This window comes from Purpureocillium takamizusanense, chromosome 2 (genome assembly GCF_022605165.1).
Source record: "Purpureocillium takamizusanense chromosome 2, complete sequence".
Classification (NCBI taxonomy): Eukaryota; Fungi; Ascomycota; class Sordariomycetes; order Hypocreales; family Ophiocordycipitaceae; genus Purpureocillium; species Purpureocillium takamizusanense.
Window position 1 is genome coordinate 5231983 of NC_063069.1, and position 19710 is coordinate 5251692.

General features: G+C 59.2%; 7 protein-coding genes across 9 annotated transcripts; 5 read left to right on the forward strand and 2 right to left on the reverse strand.

Annotated features, from left to right (window-relative positions):
* Positions 1 to 687: 687 nt before the first annotated feature.
* Positions 688 to 3868, forward strand: PAK6 (Non-specific serine/threonine protein kinase). Of its 2 annotated transcripts, XM_047984508.1 has the most exons (4): positions 688 to 1303; positions 1377 to 1407; positions 1473 to 1789; positions 1847 to 3868. In XM_047984508.1, the coding sequence occupies exons 1-4, from the start codon at positions 1222 to 1224 to the stop codon at positions 3463 to 3465; spliced, it is 2049 nt and encodes a 682-aa protein (XP_047840482.1). In that variant the 5' UTR covers positions 688 to 1221; the 3' UTR covers positions 3466 to 3868. The 2 variants fall into 2 exon arrangements, with proteins under 2 accessions (XP_047840482.1, XP_047840483.1); XM_047984509.1 differs by having other exon boundaries at positions 688 to 1407; positions 1473 to 3868.
* Positions 3869 to 4358: 490 nt separating this feature from the next.
* On the forward strand, positions 4359 to 6696 carry IDH1 (Isocitrate dehydrogenase (NAD(+))). Its single transcript, XM_047984510.1, has 3 exons — positions 4359 to 4742; positions 5117 to 6141; positions 6325 to 6696. Exons 1-3 carry the CDS (start codon positions 4710 to 4712, stop codon positions 6407 to 6409), a joined length of 1143 nt encoding a protein of 380 aa, XP_047840484.1. The 5' UTR covers positions 4359 to 4709; the 3' UTR covers positions 6410 to 6696.
* Positions 6697 to 9425: 2729 nt separating this feature from the next.
* Positions 9426 to 10645, forward strand: JDV02_003385 (uncharacterized protein). Its single transcript, XM_047984511.1, has 3 exons — positions 9426 to 9634; positions 9749 to 9795; positions 10034 to 10645. The coding sequence occupies exons 1-3, from the start codon at positions 9583 to 9585 to the stop codon at positions 10349 to 10351; spliced, it is 417 nt and encodes a 138-aa protein (XP_047840485.1). The 5' UTR covers positions 9426 to 9582; the 3' UTR covers positions 10352 to 10645.
* JDV02_003386 (uncharacterized protein) lies at positions 10527 to 12912 on the reverse strand. The gene has a single exon (XM_047984512.1). The coding sequence runs from the start codon at positions 12153 to 12155 to the stop codon at positions 10788 to 10790; it is 1368 nt and encodes a 455-aa protein (XP_047840486.1). The 5' UTR covers positions 12156 to 12912; the 3' UTR covers positions 10527 to 10787.
* Positions 12913 to 13396: 484 nt separating this feature from the next.
* Positions 13397 to 15890, forward strand: KRS1 (Lysine--tRNA ligase). Its single transcript, XM_047984513.1, has 8 exons — positions 13397 to 13806; positions 13863 to 13928; positions 13988 to 14143; positions 14203 to 14421; positions 14474 to 14837; positions 14890 to 15251; positions 15300 to 15424; positions 15474 to 15890. The coding sequence occupies exons 1-8, from the start codon at positions 13585 to 13587 to the stop codon at positions 15709 to 15711; spliced, it is 1752 nt and encodes a 583-aa protein (XP_047840487.1). The 5' UTR covers positions 13397 to 13584; the 3' UTR covers positions 15712 to 15890.
* On the reverse strand, positions 15837 to 17190 carry BUD23 (18S rRNA (guanine(1575)-N(7))-methyltransferase). Of its 2 annotated transcripts, XM_047984514.1 has the most exons (2): positions 16984 to 17190; positions 15837 to 16824 (listed from the first exon to the last, which is right to left on the reverse strand). In XM_047984514.1, exons 1-2 carry the CDS (start codon positions 17004 to 17006, stop codon positions 16002 to 16004), a joined length of 846 nt encoding a protein of 281 aa, XP_047840488.1. In that variant the 5' UTR covers positions 17007 to 17190; the 3' UTR covers positions 15837 to 16001. The 2 variants fall into 2 exon arrangements, with proteins under 2 accessions (XP_047840488.1, XP_047840489.1); XM_047984515.1 differs by having other exon boundaries at positions 15837 to 17190.
* A 1543-nt stretch (positions 17191 to 18733) lies between these two features.
* On the forward strand, positions 18734 to 19252 carry JDV02_003389 (uncharacterized protein; the record flags this gene model as incomplete). The annotated part of the gene is made up of 1 exon (XM_047984516.1): positions 18734 to 19252. One exon carries the CDS (start codon positions 18734 to 18736, stop codon positions 19250 to 19252), a length of 519 nt encoding a protein of 172 aa, XP_047840490.1.
* Positions 19253 to 19710: the final 458 nt, after the last annotated feature.

Here is a 19710-nt window from a genome sequence, read left to right on the forward strand (position 1 = left end):
ACCCCGCCAGGACCTCCCACTCGCCAGGGCTTTGCATTCGCCCTCCCGCTTCTCGAATCGACTTTCGGGACTATAAGTATAAGAATAGAACAAAGTCTAACAGCACGGTTAAACCTAGCTTAATATTAAAAATAAAAATAATAGTAGTAATAATAGCGCTTATAGTACTGGTTTTTTTTTTCCAGCTTTACTTAATTTAAATCGGTATCGTAGATCTAGGCCGTAGTACCTAGTAGGGCCGTTGGGCCGCGGTGACAATCTTCGACACCGCCCGGGGGAATGGAACCGCTGGGGTTTGTTTTGGATGCGGTGGACGGATGGCGCTCCACTGGCGGCGGTGGCTGCTGGATGGGTGGCAAGGTGGGAATCGGGATGGAGGACGGGGGAAGTCATGCTGTGGCGCCTCGTGCCAGGGGCACGCTCACTCTCCCTGGCTACCTAAGGTACCTGCCCAGGGCGGTGTCGGGTGCCCGGCAGCGACCTCCGCTGAGCCCTGTTGGGAGGGAGCCACTCCCCCGTCCACTCGGAGCGTCGCAGGGCAGGGCAGCTACTGGATCAATCAATCGGCAATCGCGCCACCACGGATATGTATGTACGTGCTGGCAGCGCCTCGCACCACCTCAGCCAATCCACCAACGGACCCGGGTGCCTGAACGAACCCCACGCACGGCCCGTAGACAAGGCCGCCCACCACCACCACCACCGCCGTGCACGCCGCCCGTCCAACCTGTTGTTATTAGGTTCTGCCATCCTTCCTCTCTGCGCAGCGTGAGCGTGCCTGCATGCATGCTTACCTTACCCGCCTTGTAACGTCTTCCTTTGCCTTGTCTCTGTCTGTCGATCTCTTTGCCAGGGCGCCGATCAAACAAACACCCGGTCGAGACACCCTACTTGCGTGGCAGGGACACGTGAATCATCCCGCTCCCTCGCTGCTGGCCGCCAGCGTGAAAAGAGACGGCTCGACCTACGACTGCGAGGACGATTCTTCCCCCGAGCCCTTGAATCCAGGCCAGAGACATCGACGAGGGCGTACCTCCCACACACCACAGGCCACCGAGTGGTCTTCTTCTTCCTTCCCACGCCCATTGAGCGACGCCGTCGACTACGTTTGGCGCACCAGCGATTCACGCGCACCGCACCACACCGCACCGGTGACTGACATATATACGCACACGGCGAGCTGGGAAAAGTGGATGCTGTTGCGTACAGGGCATCAACACCATGGCGGATCGCAACAGGGAGGCGGACGAGGGCGCCGAGGCTCTTGATCCCGAGCATCTTTACTCCAAGGAGTTTTGCATCGGTGAGCACTTCTGCTGCCATGGGAGCGGCCAGGGGTGCGCCGTGAAGAAGCTGACCTTGAGCTCTGTGAACAGGAGGGGGAAGCTTCGGCAAGGTCTTTAAAGGGTGAGGCTCCCCCAGCACCTGTTCCTGTCCCATGGTCTTCTCGCGCAGGCGCTGATGTTGGGTAGTGTCGACAAACGGACCGGCCAAGCCGTCGCCATCAAGATCATCGACATTGAAAACGCCGAAGACGAGGTCGAGGACATTATCCAAGAAATCGCCATCCTATCTGAGCTGCAGTCGCCCTACGTCACCAAGTACTACGGCTCCTACGCCAAGGGTGCCGAGCTGTGGATCGTCATGGAGTTTTGCGCCGGCGGGAGCTGCGCCGACCTGATGAAGCCGGGCCTCATCGGCGAGGACTATATTGCCATCATCGCCCGGGAGCTGCTGATGGGGCTGGACTACCTGCACTCGGACAAGAAGCTGCACAGGGACATCAAGGGTAAGTCGGGAGCTGCTGCATGGCGCACCAGGGCCCGTTGAACTGACATGGAGGCAGCGGCCAACGTGCTGCTGGGCGCCGGCGGGCAGGTCAAGCTGGCCGACTTTGGCGTCTCGGGTCAGCTCTCGGCGACCATGACCAAGAAGAACACGTTTGTGGGCACGCCCTTTTGGATGGCGCCCGAGGTCATCAAGCAGTCTGGTTACGACCACAAGGCCGACATCTGGTCGCTGGGCATTACCGCCCTCGAGCTGGCAAACGGCGAGCCGCCCTACGCCGACATCCACCCGATGAAGGTGCTCTTCCTCATCCCTAAGAACCCGGCGCCCAGGCTAGAGGGCAACTTCACCAAGGCCTTCAAGGACTTTGTCGAGCTTTGCCTGCAGCGCGACCCCAAGGACCGGCCGACGGCGAGGGACCTGCTGCGACACCCATTTATCAGAAAGGCCAAGAAGACGACGTACCTCACCGAGCTGATTGAGCGCCATAGCCGCTGGGCTCTGACGCACAAAGGAGAGGATGAGGACAACTGGGAGGCTGTCGATGGCGGGGTGCCGACGGAGCGCGAAAAGATGGACGAAGACATGTGGGATTTTGGCACGGTACGGCTCGTCGGCGATAGAGGGGGTCTGGTCGGGCGGCCGGGGCTCAACGCTATGGACGAGAGCGCGACGAATGCCCGCTCCGTACGCCGGACGGACGGCCTGGACGACATGGACGACCGGCGACGCGACGCGAGCCCGTCCAAGGCGCGAGACTTTGCCCTGCAACCCAGCGACACCCTCAAGGCGGCGAACCAAGGCACATCTCGACAGGCGAGCCCACAGCGGAAGCCCATAGCCCCCGGGATCAGTTCGCCCACGAAGGTGCCGCTGCCGGCGAGCCCGATGAAGACGGTGACGCGCGACGAACCTGAGACGCCGACTAGGGGAGCTGCGCCCAAGCCCCTGCCGCGGCAGCCGACGGGACAGTCTCCAGAGTATGATCGGGAGCTCCACGCCCAGCTACAGCGTGATATGGGAATGCTGAACCTGGCCCTGGAGCCGACCCCGACGGCGTCACCGACCGGCGCGGCACAGCTGTCGACTGCATCGGAGGGACCGGTGCCGCCGCCGCACAGTACCTCCACTCCGTCCCGGTCACCTAGCGGCCGGGCGCCGGTCATGATGATACCGGAAATCCCACCATACAGAGGTCCTGCGCAACAGCGGGTAGCGTCACAGCAAGCCACTGGGCAGCGGACGCCGAGCGGGATGAACATGGCGCCGCCTCAGTCACAGTCGCCGGCTCCGTCAGAGACGTCTGCCGGCCCGTCGTCGTTCCCATCACCGGCGCCGACCAACCCCAACGGCGAGCTGGACGCGCTCAACGACGTGATATTTCCCGCGCTGGAGGAGGCGCTCAAGAGACGCCAGGCTCGGCTGCAGCAGGCGTACGCGTTCCGACCGAACCAGGCGCCGGCGGGCATCATGGCGACGAGGCAGCAGCGCGCAGAGGCGTCTCATGAGAAGCTGCGGAAGCTGGTATACAAGCTGGCGCACGTGTGCAAGGAGATTGATACGTGCGATAAGGCGGAGCCGGTGGGCATGGGGCGCGACGTGGGCAGCTTCCTTGAGGGTCTCCTGGAGGAGATTTTGGTGCGTGTCGAGCCTCTGGACGAGGAGGAGGGCGCTTGATGGGGGGGGGGGGGGGCGGACTATTCACTACTGCATGAGGCGTTGTGAGGACATAAGAGTACTTGTACTCGTCGACACGCGTGCGGCGTCGGCGTCTCGCGGCTGCGCGCGGGTTTGTACGAGAGCCATTAGACGGACGGACGAGGCCCGCCTCGGTCCGGGTGGAGGCTGCGGGCCCGGGCTGGACGGGGGCCATCGGATCAGAGGGTACCTGGCTTACTGGGGTTGGGAACTGGCGTTGGAGTACGAAGTAGAGACTGGAGAGGCAACCCATGGGTTTTTGGGTGCCATCTTGGCGTCGTACAGGTTATTGCATGTATATACGAAGTACTTCATAAGAAGTAGCCTCGCGCGGAAGTTGAAGAAGACGCTGTGGGCATGACCGGAGCGAACAAAACAAGCGACAGTTTATAGCGAGCAGTGCCTACCTTTGCACTCGTCCAGAATATATACGTACAACTTCTGTGACAATCGTGGGAGCTTCCTTTTTATAGCACCGGACGTCTATTGTACGGCATGTCTTCGTCTTTCTTTGACGGTGGAGGATTCCCAGCCATTGAATTAGGCCGAGAGCGGCCTAGCGCACTGGCGCCGGCGGGCATGGCGGGTTCGGTTTTTGGCTTGGCTCGGAGCAAAGGTTCGCATTCCGCTCTTTTTCCGTCGGCGGTCCGGCCGAACGGGGCGGCGGGCACCGCCACTACTGTTGCAGGAAGCTCCTACGTAGCACCATAGTGCTAGTTGCCGGCGCACCTAGGGAAGAAAAAAAAATTCTGGAAGGGGGGGCAGCGCCAGCAATGACCGCGGCCGCTTCTTCGGCCTAGGCGGGCAATATCTACGGTTAGTAGGTACCTACGTAGAGGGAACGTTGCTGTGGGCGGGATTAGAGGTGGACCTGGGACGCTGCCTGCGTTGCCGCATGCCACTGCCTGGCAGATACCTGTACGCATTGCGCTGCGCTGCTACAGCTGCTGGTCACTGCAACACCCTTCATACCTTTTACCCACACAACCACCACACCCTCCTCCACACCGTCGGCGAGCCGCATTCACCTTGCCCTTCTTTTTTTCTTTCCCCTTGTTGCCGTCGTCTCCTCCACTGGTTTTTTTTCTTGCTGGCTGTTGTTTGTCGCCACAGCAGGTTTCACGCGCCCACGTCTCGACGACGACCACTCTCCCCTCCTGTGTCTTCTCTTGGGGCATCTTGTTCACGTTTCTTCTTCCCCTCCGGAATCCGAATCGCCCGCCATGCTGTCGCGTGGCTCTATGAGGACGGCGCAGGTACGTGTGGCGCAAAGTGAGAACCGTGTCTTGTGTGTGTTGTGCACCCGGATGGGGTGAGGGGTCGCTCTGCTAGAGGGCATCGTCACGCTGGGAGGGCGACGATCATACGAACGACGACGACGACGACGACAAGACGAGGAGCGGCTCTCCCGGGGGGATGGGGATGAGGCAATTGCGAGACGCAGAAGTCGACTTGCGGCATTGGATCGCATCCCCGCCTCCTCCGCCGTCAACAACCCGCTTGGGAGGGAGGGAGCCGGTGGAACGACGCGTGAAGAGGAGGAGGATGAGCGACTTTTTTCATCGGCGTCAGGCTAGAACAAGCAAACAAGACAAAGGAATCTGCTAACGCAAAAGTGCTTCCTCGACAGCTCCTGCGCCGCGGCGCCACCCAGCCGCAGCTCGCCGCCCGATCGTTCGCGACGGTCCAGTCTGACATCTTCAAGCCGGCCAAGTTCGGCGGCAAGTACACAGTGACGCTGATCCCCGGCGACGGCATCGGCGCCGAGGTGGCCGAGTCGGTCAAGACCATCTTCAAGGCGGACAACGTGCCGGTGGAGTGGGAGCAGATCGAGGTGTCGGGCATCGACTCGGTGGGCGCGGGACGCACCGAGGACGCGTTCCGCGAGTCGGTGGCGTCGCTCAAGCGCAACAAGCTGGGCCTCAAGGGCATCCTGCACACGCCCATCAGCCGGTCGGGCCACCAGAGCTTCAACGTGGCCATGCGCCAGGAGCTCGACATCTACGCCAGCATCTCCCTCATCAAGAACATCCCCGGCTACGAGACGCGCCACAAGGACGTGGACCTGTGCATCATCCGCGAGAACACCGAGGGCGAGTACTCGGGCCTCGAGCACCAGAGCGTGCCCGGCGTCGTCGAGTCGCTCAAGATCATCACGCGCGCCAAGTCGGAGCGCATCGCAAAGTTCGCCTTTGCCTTTGCGCTCGCCAACGGCCGCTCCAAGGTGACGTGCATCCACAAGGCCAACATCATGAAGTTGGCCGACGGCCTCTTCCGCAGCACCTTCCACTCGGTCGCCAAGGAGTACCCCACGCTCGAGGTCAACGACATGATTGTCGACAACGCCTCCATGCAGGCCGTCTCGCGGCCCCAGCAGTTCGACGTCATGGTCATGCCCAACCTCTACGGCGGCATCCTCTCCAACATTGGCGCCGCCCTCGTCGGCGGGCCCGGCATCGTCCCCGGCTGCAACATGGGCCGCGACGTGGCCGTCTTCGAGCCCGGCTGCCGCCACGTCGGCCTCGACATCAAGGGCAAGGACCAGGCCAACCCCACGGCCCTGATCCTCTCGGGCAGCATGCTGCTGCGCCACCTGGGGCTCGACGACCACGCCAACCGCATCTCCAAGGCCATTTACGCCGTCATTGCCGAGGGGTACGTTTTCCATCCCCCCTTCCTCTCCCTCTCTCTCTGCTCTCCCTCTTTCCTCTCCCTCTTTCCTCCTGACCCTTGTATTGTTCGTGAGAGGTGTCCCGCTTTCCTCTTCATCCTTGTATCATTCGTGGGAGAGCGAAAGGAGCATCATCATCAGACAAAAACGCTGACACCCCCCCGCAGCAAGGTCCGCACGCGCGACATGGGCGGCGAGTCGACGACGCACGAGTTCACCAAGGCCATCCTCGACAAGATGGAGACCATCTAAGCTCCCTCACCTTTCTCTTCCCACCGCACGACCGGACGAGATGCCGACCGAAAACGAGGTGACACCACGGGAGTTCTGGACGCCACAGAAACAATGGAGCAAAAGATTTGGCGGTGTGCGCATGCGGACGAGAGAACGCACGTCACACTCAAGAGGTCGGATTGGATTATACTGTGTATGACACGGGAGGACGACGACCGTCGGAGGGAGTGAGAGCAGAGACTAGAGAAGTGTACCTATAGCGTGGCATGGAAGGGAAAGAGCCTTGAAATCATAGAAGTTGTCGTTTTTTTTCTTCTCCATTTCCCGGTCTTGTCTTCTTGTCCCATGTCTGCGACCGCGGGGTGTTTACAAAGTACGGTGTAGTCTGTCGCCTCGTTCCGAGTTTGGACGGAGGGGTCATGCATAGATGATACATTGCATGCACGATCCCCTCTTCCCTGTCTGTCTGACTGACTGACTGTTGGTCGAATGAAAAAAAAAAAACCTCCCCCGCCTCAACGTCTTTGCTTGCCACTCTGCATGCACGCTCGACCGACCGATGCTATCCGGGCGGGCGGGCGGCCGGACCGTCGGACAGCGGAGGAACGAATGGGATGCACAACTTAGGTACGAACGAAGAGCCGCTGTGCTACCTTACCTATGCACCAAGGAAGTTGGGTCAGCGAGCCGAGCCGCACGACGCTGCACAGCCATTATTACGACCCCCCTCGGGGAACACAGCACAGCACGCGCCAGCGTCGTCGGGATCGACGCCCGACCGATAGGTACATACCTTGTTCCTTACATGCAGTGACTGCGTTAGTTAGATAGTGCGTACGTACTAACGTACCAGGTATTTGAGTGCAGTACGTAGCACCACGTAGGTACTATTGAGAGTGATCGCCCGACCGGAGCGTTTCCCCCTCTTACCTTGCCTCAGGCACCATCATTACCATGCAGTCATATGTATGGCGTACGTTCTGTAGCATTCGGTGTTCCAGTTTATACCGTACGAACGTACGAAGTACGCACATACGAAACACGGCTGCGGCACGCACATATATGCAAGTTGCCGCCGGTGTTCTGCTTCCATCATGGTTGAGGCCCGGTCCGGAACGTCAAGAGATGCAAGAGATGGAGGAGTTTTGCTGCGACAGGCACCTAATAACCTACTATGCATGCTGCGAGCACGCCGGGGCCGCGGGGCGGAGGATTTTAGCAACTGGGCATCCAACCCAACCCAACCAACCAACCAACCAACCAACCAATCCCCCCCTGCGCCGATGTAGGAAGGAAGGGAAGGATTCGCGACCGCTGTTGGTCGCACGCGCGTGCGTCTGTAACGCAGGATGGGCTCAGCCGCATCAGAGCGAAAACGAGCGCTTGATCGATATTGATGATAAATCCAACGGCGGCCCGTGTTGATGACGATGATGAAGATGATGACAATGCCAGTGCGTGCCTTGCTGACATTTATGATGGATTTATGATGCTGCTGCTGATGTTTGATCGTTTGTTCGTTCATTCGTATTATTGATGTTGGCTGGGGGCCGGACGGCTGGGCGGCTGGGGCGAGCGAGGCAGCACAAAAAATAAGTGATACTCGTAGAGGAAATGCCCGAACGGTAATGACATGATTTTGGCACATGTCTGCCCGCTGGCTCGCTCGCTCATCAACGGGCCTGGCGATTTAGCTGTTTCCCCGCGCAAATAGCCTTTGTGTTTGTTACTGTATATCGCATGTAAAAGTCAATCGTACGTTGTAGGCGCATAGTTTAGTACGTAGCTAGTACACTGCCGTATAGCGCGCGCCGCTCCGGTCGTTGGTCGTCTTCCTTGCTCGTCGTCCCCCACGTCGGGCTCTCTTCTGCTTATCAATCCAAAGGCAAGGAGGGGCAGGGGTATCGGACGCCCGAGGTGAGACGTGCGTAGAGATTGGGGATGCGCGTTTCTCTCTGCTCGGGCTCCGCTGCGCGGTCGCGGGGTGTTGTGTATGTGTGTGTTGGGCGTTGGGACGGTGGTGGGGGGGTTCTTTGGTGTCTGGTCTGTCTGTCTGTCTGTCTCTCCCTCTCTCTGTTTGGGCACCTCTGCTGGTCGCGTTCATGCGGTCATACAAGACGGGACGCAGACACGCCACTTACTGCTATACTACCTTACCTTACATGACAGTAGGCAGGTAGTGCCGTAGTACAGCAGCAGTATCGGGCCTTACCAGGTACAGATACCTCGTCGGCGTGGGGTCGCGAAGGTTTGTTAGTGGTTGCCTTGTTGGTCCGGGGGGTGGTCGGAGGGGCTCCTTTGCTCCCCCTCCCCCCGCCATCCATCATGAAGCTGCTGGGGTAGGTGGAAACAAGGTCAAGGAAGGAGCCGCTATGGGAAAGGCCGAGCGAAGGGTGGGCTCCAGAATTTCTGCTGCTGTGCGGTGGGTGTTGTTGCTCTTGGCTTGCTTCCCAGCCTCTAGACTGCCTGGTGGGCGCCGCATGACGTTGTGACAAGCAAGGGGCCCGGGCTCCTCCTGCTGCCGCTGCTGCTGCTGCAGCTGGCGCCGCCGCTTCTGCTGGTGTTGTTGTTGCCGCCGTCATTGTTGTTGCACATGCCGGTCGGTCGGTGGTGTCTGCCTACCGAGCTGTAGCATCTCGCACGCCCGTCCGCACGCCCGCCCGCCCGCTCGCTTGCTCACCCCGACCGACCCAGACCCCATCATGTCTGTTCCCAATAGCAGTCTGGGTTTGTAATCCACGTTTCGGTTTTGTAAGCCACGTCGTACCCCGTACCCTTCTTTCCTGTGCGTGTGTGCGTGTAAGCGCGCGTGTGTGTGTGTGGTGGAGAGTGGGTTGGACAGGGCAGAAGCGGGTGAGCTGATCGTCGTCTGGCAGGAGGTGTACTGCAACAGCCGCAGCAAGGTGAGGAGAGAATGAGGTAGGTAGGCAGGAGGGGGATGGAGCCAAGCAAGCAGATCGGAAAGGAGAAGGACCTGGTATAAATATTTGGGTCTGGGGCTTCCCACCATCTTCTTCCCTCCCATCCACAAGAACCTTGATGTCTACAGCAGTTCCACGAACAGCTTGAGCCAATCCCCTCTACGACGAACACCTCTTTTTCTACAGACAGTTGGAATTTCCGCATTAGGAAAGCCCCACTGTCCTATACCACCACCACCTACCACCACCACAACACAAACCACAGTCAAAATGACCACCACCGGAGGATGCGCCTGCGGCCAGATCCGCTACGAGTTCACGGGTGCGTTTTCCATCGTCTCCCTCCTTTGACTCCCTCTAGGGAGTGACCTGGTGGTGCCGATGAAGCAATGGGTAGTCATGGGAGCTAGTAGCTAACGCGGCGGCGCTTGTATAGGTGAACCCGCCATCACGGCTCTCTGCCACTGCACCGACTGCCAAAAGGTACCGTACAGTCCGACGACGAGCCATCCATGATCCCCTTCCTCATCCCCTTCTGCCCGGTCAACTGTGCAAAAGATAAAACACACATACACGAGAAAAAAACACAGGGCTGGCGGGCCGGTTTGGGGAATTCCAGGGGGGTGCTGTCCGCGCCCCCCTTCTTCCCACTCTTGACCCAACGACAGGACAAAACATGACAAGACAGACAGACTGACACGTTGGTGCGCAAAAAATGTAGTGGACCGGCGGTGCCTTCACGTCCAACGCCATCATCCCCCGCACGGCCTTCAAGATCACCAAGGGCACCCCCAAGACGTGGGACGTCCGCGGCGACACGGGCAAGATCAACAAGCACTTCTTCTGCACCGAGTGCGGCTCCGGCCTGTGGACCGAGCTCGAGCTCATGCCCGACAAGACCTGCGTCAAGGCCGGCGGCCTCGATGCCGGCGCCTCCAGCCTCAAGAAGAAGATCGACGTCGAGTTCTACGTCCGCGACCGCGTCTCGTACCTGGCCGCCGCCGAGGGCGCCAAGCAGGAGCACCTGTTCGGACAGTAAATGGCTTGTTTACTACTACTAGCTGTGGTTGTACATCTTGGTTTGGGGCACGATGGGAGAGAGGGGGTCGCGGTGGATAGCGCAGCCTTGTGGTCCGCTTGTGAGCCATGAGAGACGGAATCCCCTCGCCCCCCGCCTGCGCGCACTCCGAGATGATAGATGATGATGAAACTTGGCGTGTCTTATGGGGTCGAGCAGGAGCAGGCGTTTGCACAGAAAATGGACGGGAACACGGCTTCATTTGTCAATTAGTCAAGTTTGCAGGGCAATGAAACATGCCGTGTCTGTCTACCGCGAGTTGGGCCACATCCATCAAGGTTCACCTTGATGGGCAACCGAGCGTCGTGACTGCATGAAGCGATGGATTGATACGCGGGTCATGACGTATACATGGTACATGCGGTTCCTGTGCACACACGACACTCGGGGAAACCGTCTATGCCCGGCCGTTGGCACCGTTTGTTCTGTACGGCAGCTCCCCGTTCTGCTTCTTGTCGATGCTGCCGCCACCCACTGCCGCCAGGATGCGATCCAGCCCGAGCTCCAGGTATTCCGTCTCGTGCGCAAAGACGATCCTGAACCAGCCGGGCTCCTCGGCGCCAAATCGCACGCCGTCGGCGAGAAACACCTTGTGCTTTAGCAGGCTCTTCATGACGTCCTGGTTCAGGTCCACCTGCTGCTTCTCAGACTCGTCGACCACCCGATTCTTGAGGTACGCGGCGCCAAGATTTACCCACACGAAGAAGCCCGCGTTGGTGCCAGGTGCGTACTCGATGCCGTGGTCCCGCGCCCAGCGGAGCACGATGGCGTGTTGCTTGCCGAGCAGCCGGCAGTTGTCCTCGAGAAAGGCGTCGACCCACTCGTCATCCTCCAGCACGTTGGCCGTCACCAGATCCGACAGCGAGCTCGTCCAGCCAAACTCAAAGACGTTTTGCAGGGCGCCCTTGAGCTGCGGGTTGCCCTGCGTGACGATGAAGCCCATACGCAGCCCGCTGACACCAAAGTCCTTGCTCATGCCCCAGATGACGTGCATGAGCTCCGGATCAATGATTCCGTTGACGTCAATGGACAGAACCGATTCGAAGGGCACGGGCGCAGGCTTCGTATCAAATGCGTTCTTGAAGACAGACAGGGCGTAGATCTCGTCACTGATGAGGTGCACGCGGTGCTCCTGACAGAGGCGCATGTAGGCGAGGAGCACGTTTCGCGGGTAGCACCGACCCAGCGGGTTGTTTGGGTGCGCGAGGATGATGGCGGCGACGCGCTGGCCGCGGTCCTTGGCGGCGAGGATGGCGGCGCGGTGAGCCTCAATGGCGGCGAAGCCCATGGGGTCGACGCCAGCGCCAAATGCCACGGGTCGGAGCTCGACGCCGGTCCGCTTGCCGACGTCGGTGGGGAAGGAGCCATAGTACGGGCGACCGATGAGGATGGCGTCGCCCGGGTTGGCGAGCGCCCAGGAGATGTTCTCGATGGCCACGGTGCAGCCGTTGCTCACGAAGACGTCGGCGGGGGTGATGGCGCGCAACGGGCGCAGCTGGCGGGTGAGGAAGCGCGCAACGGCAGGCTTGAGACGCTTGTGACCGTCGCCATAGGTGAGCGTGACGGTGGGGATGCTGTCGGCGGGCTCCAGCGTGGCGCGCATGTGCTTCATGAAACGGTCATGAAGTAGCGTGTTCTCGGCGACGCCAATGTTGATGTAGCCGTGCGGGTTCGTCTTGGCGTCGTACAGGTTCGCGAGTACCTGCATGAAGAAGAAATTGGGGTCGGGCGCCGTGAGCTTGCTGGCGCGGTCGGAGAGCGACATGGTGGGCGGCGAGGGCGATCAGTACGTGATGCTGCTTGCTATTTGCCTCGGGTGAGGATGAATGTTGAATCTCACGAGATTGCAGCTGGTAACGCGAGTGACGTCCACGCATTAATATATGCATATGTAAGTACGTGCCCAAAGAGCGTGACAGTCGAAGGGCTTGCATGTTGCAGAAGCATGGGTGGTGCCATCTGGTGGCAGGGCGTCGAGGTGTTGTTGAGCCATCAGTGGGGAGGTTGGTGCGGGCACGAGCCGCCTCGACGCCCCGGGAATGGCGTCAGGGCGCCCTCTGGATAACACTGTCCACGCCTTTGCGCGGCGTCCATCATCGGGAGCATCGAACGAGTGGCGTCTAGCGTGAATGTCACGGGGTTGACCCTCTCTTCATGCGTAGGGCGTCTTGTGCGAAGGGCTCGATCCGGCATCGCAGTGCCGCTGCCTCAACCTTGCCGGTGGCGTGTGTGGCTGCGTCAATCCCACTCATTTTGGCTAAATCTGGCTCGGCAATGCCAGAGAATGCTCCATTGACGATGATGTCGAGGCAGCCAGGACGGCGGGGTGTTGATGCTGCCGATGATCGGGTCTCGTCACCAGATGTCATGGGCGATGAGTCGATTGACCACATGTCGGTATGCGCTGGCCCATGTCTAAATCGTTTGTCCGAGGGACACGGGAGCCGGCCACGGTTCGAGTGAGGGATTCCAATGGGCGATCGGCCGGCCGAGGATGGATGGGTGGATGACGACAGTTGCAGCTTTAAGGTTGCTTGCAGGAGACGCTGCTGCGCAGGCGGGCTCACGGTCGACGTCCAATTGGTAGAGTTTTTCACCGCGCTCAGATCTGGCTTTGGTTTGTCGACTCCCATTGCTGCAGTGTAACCCGGGGCTACTCGCCTTTCAGGGCTGTCTGGGGCGGGCTACACCCCTGGACGGTCCCGCTGTAGCGGCCCGGCAGCGCACCTGGTAGGTCCTTCAGGGCTGTAGCCACTGCCCTGTCTACGGTAGGTGTGACATTGGTGCCGGTGCCTTACAGAAGGCCACGGTCACCACCTAGGCAGTGACTTCCGTGAGGCGTGAGGTTTGGTGAGGCGTATATCAGCCACTCAGAAACCCCTACCGGCGGGGTTAAGGTGGCTGAGGTGCCCAGCCCAGGTACCCAGAGGCGGATTGGGTGGCCCAGGGCTTGTCCAACCCCGCCATCCCCCTCGACGTGGCTTTGGCGGGGTGACTGGTTTTCTTTTTTTTGCGCTCCGATTCTCGTGCCTGTGACTCGACGACCCTCCTGACCATCACACGATAAGAGCAATAAAAAACAACCACGACGGCAGGGCACGGCACGTCTCGAAACTACTGCTGCCCACGACTCGAATCGTCCTCTCGCATTACCTCTGCAATCTTCCCGCCACGCGCCGCTGATTACCGCAATCATGGCTGACAACCAGGCCGCATCCGGCGCCGATGCCTCCGCCGCCGCCGTCGCCAAGCTACACCTCGACGAGGTCACTGGCGAGATGATCTCCAAGACGGAGCTCAAGAAGCGCCAGAAGGCCCGCGAGAAGGAGGCCGCCAAGAAGGAGAAGCAGGCCTCCAACCCCCAGCCCGCCGCTAAGACGGGCGAGGCGGCCGAGAAGGAGTTGACCCCCAACCAGGTGCGCCGCCGCCTCCATGACGCGCAGAAACTCGAGAGACTAACATGCCATGGCAGTACTTTGAGATTCGATCCGGCGTCGTCAACGACCTGCACGCCAAGGGCAAGGCCTACCCTCACAAGGTGCGACGCACTACCTTGCGAACCCGAGAGCGCTCGGCCCTGATGCTAAACTCGCGCAGTACCACGTCACCTACGATATCCGCAAGTTTGCCGACGACTTCTCCCACCTCAAGAATGGCGAGTCCGACAAGACCAAGGCGATCCAGATGGCTGGAAGGATATACGTCAAGCGCTCCGCCGGCAGCAAGCTCTACTTTTACGATATTCGCTCCGACGTATGTCCCCCTCCTGCCCCTTCCCTACACGCACCCGCCATGTATCTGACCTCTCCCAGGGCACCCGGCTGCAAGTCCTCGCGCAGGCCAACAACGTCGATGACAAGGCCGTCCCCTTCGAGGACCAACACATCAACCTCCGGAGAGGAGACATCATCGGCATCCGCGGCTTCCCGACCCGCACCAACCCCAAGACCAAGCAAGGCGGTGGTGAATACTCTGGCGAGCTGTCTATTGCCGCTATCGAGGTGACGCTGTTGTCGCCTTGTCTGCACCAGGTAACACACGCAGCCACGGGATCAATCCTGCCACTGCTAACGCCTTGTTCAGATCCCCGATGACCACTATGGCTTCAAGAACCCCGAGCAGCGCTTCCGCCAGCGATACCTCGACCTCATGATGAACGAGCGGTCGAGACAAATCTTCATCACCAGAGCCAAGGTCGACTCCTACATCCGCCGCTGGTTCGACGACCGTGAATTTGTGTCGGTGCAGACCCCCATGCTGAACCCCATCGCTGGTGGTGCCACTGCCCGCCCATTCATCACCCATCACAACGACATGAACATGGACATGTTCCTCCGAGTCGCCCCCGAGCTCTACCTCAAGATGCTTGTTGTCGGCGGTCTGAACCGTGTCTACGAGATGGGGCGTCAGTTCAGAAACGAGAGCGTTGACCTGACCCACAACCCTGGTGCGTCTTCGTGTCTGAGCCGTCCCCCGTGTTGGTTGCTGATTCTTTCCAGAGTTCACCTCGCTCGAGTTTTACATGGCCTATGCCGACGTCAACGACCTCATCGGCATGACCGAGGAGCTCGTCAGCGGCCTCGTCAAGCACGTTCACGGCTCATACAAGACCACCTTCCACAACATCAAGGGTGAGGCCATCGAGATCAACTGGGAGGCCCCGTGGCCCAAGATCGACATGATCCCCGGCCTCGAGGAGGCGACGGGCGAGAAGTTCCCTCCTGCCGACCAGCTGCACACGGACGAGACTGGCGATTTCCTCAAGAAGGTTCTCAAGAAGACGGGTGTCGAGTGCAACCCGCCCCTGACCAACGCGCGCATGATTGATGCGCTTGTCGGCGAGTTCCTCGAGTCACGATGCGTACGTCTGCCACAAGACTTTTAACTCTTCCACCACTAACCTTGCCAGATCAACCCCACCTTCATCATGGGCCACCCCAAGATGATGTCTCCCTTGGCCAAGTCGTCGCGCACCACCCCCGGCCTTTGCGAGCGATTTGAGGTCTTTGTCGCCACCAAGGAGATTGCCAACGCGTAAGTCAATTTGTCAAAGGACCAAGAAAAAGGACTGACATCGTCACAGCTACACCGAGCTGAATGTGGCCTCGGAGCAGCGCGCCAACTTCGAGGAGCAGGCCCGCCAGAAGGCCCAGGGCGACGACGAGGCGCAGATGGTCGACGAGACCTTCTGCCGCGCCCTCGAGCACGGCCTGCCGCCGACTGGTGGCTGGGGCATGGGTATCGACCGCATGATGATGTTCCTCACGGATAATTACAGCATCCGCGAGGTCCTGGCGTTCCCTACCATGAAGCCCGAGTAGTCGATGGCACGCATACTGCGAGCCGCCGGGGATAGATGTGATGACTGATTTGAAGGAAACTAGCACGGCAATGGGACCGTTACTTTTGGTCGTAGAGGGAATGCTTGGCTGAGAAAATAAAGTGTGTGGAAATCAGGGTATCTATTCCACCCATAAATGCATCTACGAAATCGTCGTGTCTAGATGTCTTGTCATGCCAAAGGCTTCAGTACCATCCTAACCCTGCGCCAAACGCCATGCCGGTAACAAAACCCACTCCTTCGTCAAGCAAAAGCAACAAGGGGCAAGGCTTAAAAGTTGGGCCGGCGCTTGCGGCCGGTGTACTTGGACGTGGCCTTGACCACCTTGCCCTTGCGTTCCATCTGCTCCTTCTTCTTGACGATCCAGGCCTTGCTACCCTTGTGGGCCTTTGAGTTGTTGGCCTTGAGCTTCTTGCGGGCGTCCATGACGTCGACACCGTCCATGCCGGCGACGACGCCCGTAATGTCGCCTCCGCGGCCGCCGGCGTCGTCGCTGGTGCCGGCGGTGAGGACGAGGTAGATCTTGACGTTCTTGGTGCCGGGGTCGTCCTCGAGAATGCCGGCGCCGAAGCCGGCCTTGACGGCGGCCTGGGTGACCATGTTGCGCTGCTCGTCGTTCTTGGGGTAGAACTGGCAGACGGCGCGGCCGCCGCGTCGCAGCGAGGCGTAGAGGCCATTGAAGAAGCGGGAGAGGCGGCCCGCAGGGCTGGTGTCGCTCGTCTCGGCGCTGCAGAGCCACTGCACGGCGGAGATGGAGATGGCGGCGTCGAAGGTGCCGGCGCGGAAGGGCACGCCCTGGCCCATGTCGGCGAGCATCAGGTCGCCCTCGACGTCGCGCTGGAGGGCCACGTCGAGCATGCTCGGGGAGAGGTCCATGCCGATCCACGTGTGCGGGCCGCCCTCGTCCGGGTCCAGCGACGAGAGGATCTCACCCGACAGGCCGGAGCCGCAGCCGACGTCGAGGACGAGCGAGGGGCGCTGCAGGTCGAGCAGGGAGAGGGCCCGGCGCGTCATGCTGGCCTGGATGTTTTGGATGCGCGACGAGGTCGTGTACTTGCGGGCCTCGACATCGTCGTAGTGCACGTCGGCGGCGCTGCAGAAGGAGGAGGAGCGTTAGTCGGGCGAGGGTCCGTTCAATGCGCTTTTGCCCACGTTGTCCCATCCGCTGCCCCATACGGCGTGGGCCGTGGGAAGGAGGGAAGAGGAAAGAGGGAAGGAAGGCGGCTATTCCGGGCGCAGAAAAGCAACGTACAGGGTATCTTCGGGGCGGGACATGGTGGGCGGCGGATCGGGGCGAGGGCGGCGACGCCCTGGGAGCTGCGGCGATGCGACGCGCGTAATGCGTAAAGAGGCGTGGGTGAGGCGGTTGGCCCGGCGGGCGAGCGGGTGGACTGGACGGGAACGAGGTGCGTGCGACGTCTAGAGAGTCGAGATCGAGGACGGCATCGTCAGATCAGAGCTTTTGGTGGAGGGGCGTGCGGCTGGTCCCTGGACTTTTTTTTTGTGGACGCCGGCGGTATCGATAGTGGCCCGCGGCGGGGGGATAGACAAAAAAAGGCACTACAAGTTCCGTCACCCCACCCACGAGTAGGCGGACGTCAGCATGCTATCTACTCCCGATTTCAATACCATGAGAATCGGAATGAATTTTCAATTCCATCACAAACATTCATGGCTCCATATTGATGCTACCCAGTGTGTCATAGTGTTTTGGGAAACCCGTAGCGTACTCGAGCAATGCTCGGAAACCCGCCCGTAGTTGTAATTTTGGCACCACTCATCAGCGTACCCTGGACTCATATCTTTTCAGTGAAGTACGTGTATGTACTTCCAGGTTGTTGGCTTCGCAACAGACTTGAACATCGTGTCACAATGTTTAATTGGGGTCGATAACCAGACTTTCATTTTGCCTTTACAGGCGCCTTGCGTTGGAGCTGTGGTGGTAGCCCGAGTCAAAAGTTTGCGGCAAATGCCCGATTTGACCGGCAATGCCCAGGCTGCCGCGTTACGCGCCGCGAAATGTTGCACTTTGGGCCGTCTGCTCCCCGCGATGGGTTGTTTGTTCGGCCGAATGCAAGGACCCAAGGAGCCGGTTTTCCGAGAGTTGTGACGATGAGTTCTTAATAGAGCTTCTAGACTCTAGGTTGCTGCGCCGCAACCGGGCATGGAAACGTCAAAAGAGCCATAAGTGAGGCTGTCACGTCCAACTGATTGGTGTTGTTTCAAATGAGGCAACTACATGACAAACGGGCATGCATATGCGTGCGTCGTTGCGCCGAAAAGTCCGACGACATTCGGCCTGAGCTGAGTCTCGATAAACAACATTGATACTTCCCTTTAAAATGACATATACGTGCGTCTATATGAGATCCACGGTCAAGCTCTAAGTCACTGAGCAATGGCGTTATAGTATTTTATATCATGCAAAGTCTTCCTGTGAAGTCAAAGTGGACGCATCGTTGCTATTGCATGGTTACAATACTGAAACGGTTACGTTTGCAACCACAACTTCGGACGCGGGATAGACCATGGCAGTAAAAGGACCCCAAGAATTGGCATTCGCGTACATACTTGCCATGATGACTCGAGTAGAAGATTTCTCGTACCCCGCTTTGTTAGGTTGCCGAACTCATGCACCAAGGCTCGGTGAGGCGAAACGCATCGTGATGGTAGAGCTGAATCATCGCAGGCATGAAGGCCCGGCTGCTGCCTGCTCTCATGGCGCACATTTGTATGCGTGAATATTGTCATTGGGCGGGACGGGGTCGGTTGGATCAAACGAACGAGTTATGTGGCCATCTGGCGAGTTTTGTCCCGTGGTCTGTTCGATGCTCATGAGATGATGGAGAAGAGGTACGCTGGTGATAAATAGACCATCCATTCCCCCGGAATGCTTTCACTGGAAGCCAACATCAAAGATTCAATTGGAAAACTCCAGATTCTTCAGTTTCTTGCTTCCCAATAACATACATACGGACAAAACAGACGCTGCTGCGAGAACCATGGCTACCCACATCGACGCCTCGACCACCAAGGACGGACGGGACATCACCGTCGCCAGCGATACGGAGGTCAGTCTCGTCGAGTATCAGTGCGTCACATCGCACGGCAACACGGCGGTGTCGGACGCCTCGGACCCGGTGGCGGTCTCGTACTCGCCGGGCAAGGCGGTGCTCAGGGCGCCGAGCGCGTCGGTGAAGAAGGGCCGCGTGCACATACCCGTGCACGACCCGCCCGGCGTCCTCGACAAGACGTACGCCCTCGAGAACATTCTCGTCTCCTTTGACGTGGAGTCGGACGCGTCAATCGACATGGTGACGCTCTACTACGACGGCGCCAAGGTGGTGTCCACCAACGTGACCAGGAAGAACACGTTCCACATTGACTTTTCGACCAACGAGGCCGCCAAGTACGCCTACGTGCTGCCGTCGGGCATCTGCTTGTCGTTGGATGTGGTGTTTCAGAGTGCGAAGTCGGTCGTCCAGCTGTACTCGGTCACGCTCGTGTACAGGGCGGTTTGAGACGGGTGCTGTTGCTGAGACGATGTTGCTGTGGCGGGCTGGTAGATGATGGATGGCTTCGTCTTGTATCAGGATGTCATGGTGAAGGCCAGCTCACCGATCGACGGCCTCTCTGTAGACAGTGACGTATTCATACATGACGAGGCTGGTAGTCAGTACCAAGACCTGTGGCGCCTCATCGTCATTCTTCTCGGGATACTCTCGGGTCGAACAGTCTCATATATAACGGCCGGATACTATACTATTATTGCCCTATATTAGCTTCCTATATGCTAAAATTAATAGTATCTCACAGTACTATTTTAGACGGGACTATCTATGATGTCATTCGTATAAGAAGACTTTATATTGCTAGACCAATCCTTCGTCGATAACGCTATTTGCGTCCTCCGCTGTCGCGAAATATCTAATTCTAGATGGCGCTGATTTCAAGTTTGCATGGTGAAACTCTGGTAGAA

Bases quoted from the DNA above. Each gene is read 5' to 3' on its own strand.
- PAK6 (XM_047984508.1), top strand. From the start codon at position 1,222: ATGGCGGATCGCAACAGGGAGGCGGACGAGGGCGCCGAGGCTCTTGAT. The intron at 1,408-1,472 runs GTGAGGCTCCCC...GATGTTGGGTAG, and splicing joins TTCGGCAAGGTCTTTAAAGG to TGTCGACAAACGGACCGGCC. The intron at 1,790-1,846 runs GTAAGTCGGGAG...ACATGGAGGCAG, and splicing joins GCTGCACAGGGACATCAAGG to CGGCCAACGTGCTGCTGGGC.
- IDH1 (XM_047984510.1), top strand. From the start codon at position 4,710: ATGCTGTCGCGTGGCTCTATGAGGACGGCGCAG. The intron at 4,743-5,116 runs GTACGTGTGGCG...CTTCCTCGACAG, and splicing joins GCTCTATGAGGACGGCGCAG to CTCCTGCGCCGCGGCGCCAC. The intron at 6,142-6,324 runs GTACGTTTTCCA...ACCCCCCCGCAG, and splicing joins TACGCCGTCATTGCCGAGGG to CAAGGTCCGCACGCGCGACA.
- JDV02_003385 (XM_047984511.1), top strand. From the start codon at position 9,583: ATGACCACCACCGGAGGATGCGCCTGCGGCCAGATCCGCTACGAGTTC. The intron at 9,635-9,748 runs GTGCGTTTTCCA...GCGCTTGTATAG, and splicing joins GATCCGCTACGAGTTCACGG to GTGAACCCGCCATCACGGCT. The intron at 9,796-10,033 runs GTACCGTACAGT...CAAAAAATGTAG, and splicing joins ACTGCACCGACTGCCAAAAG to TGGACCGGCGGTGCCTTCAC.
- JDV02_003386 (XM_047984512.1), bottom strand. From the start codon at position 12,155: ATGTCGCTCTCCGACCGCGCCAGCAAGCTCACGGCGCCCGACCCCAAT.
- KRS1 (XM_047984513.1), top strand. From the start codon at position 13,585: ATGGCTGACAACCAGGCCGCATCCGGCGCCGATGCCTCCGCCGCCGCC. The intron at 13,807-13,862 runs GTGCGCCGCCGC...ATGCCATGGCAG, and splicing joins AGGAGTTGACCCCCAACCAG to TACTTTGAGATTCGATCCGG. The intron at 13,929-13,987 runs GTGCGACGCACT...AAACTCGCGCAG, and splicing joins GCAAGGCCTACCCTCACAAG to TACCACGTCACCTACGATAT.
- BUD23 (XM_047984514.1), bottom strand. From the start codon at position 17,006: ATGTCCCGCCCCGAAGATACCCT. The intron at 16,825-16,983 runs GTACGTTGCTTT...CTCCTTCTGCAG, and splicing joins TCCCGCCCCGAAGATACCCT to CGCCGCCGACGTGCACTACG.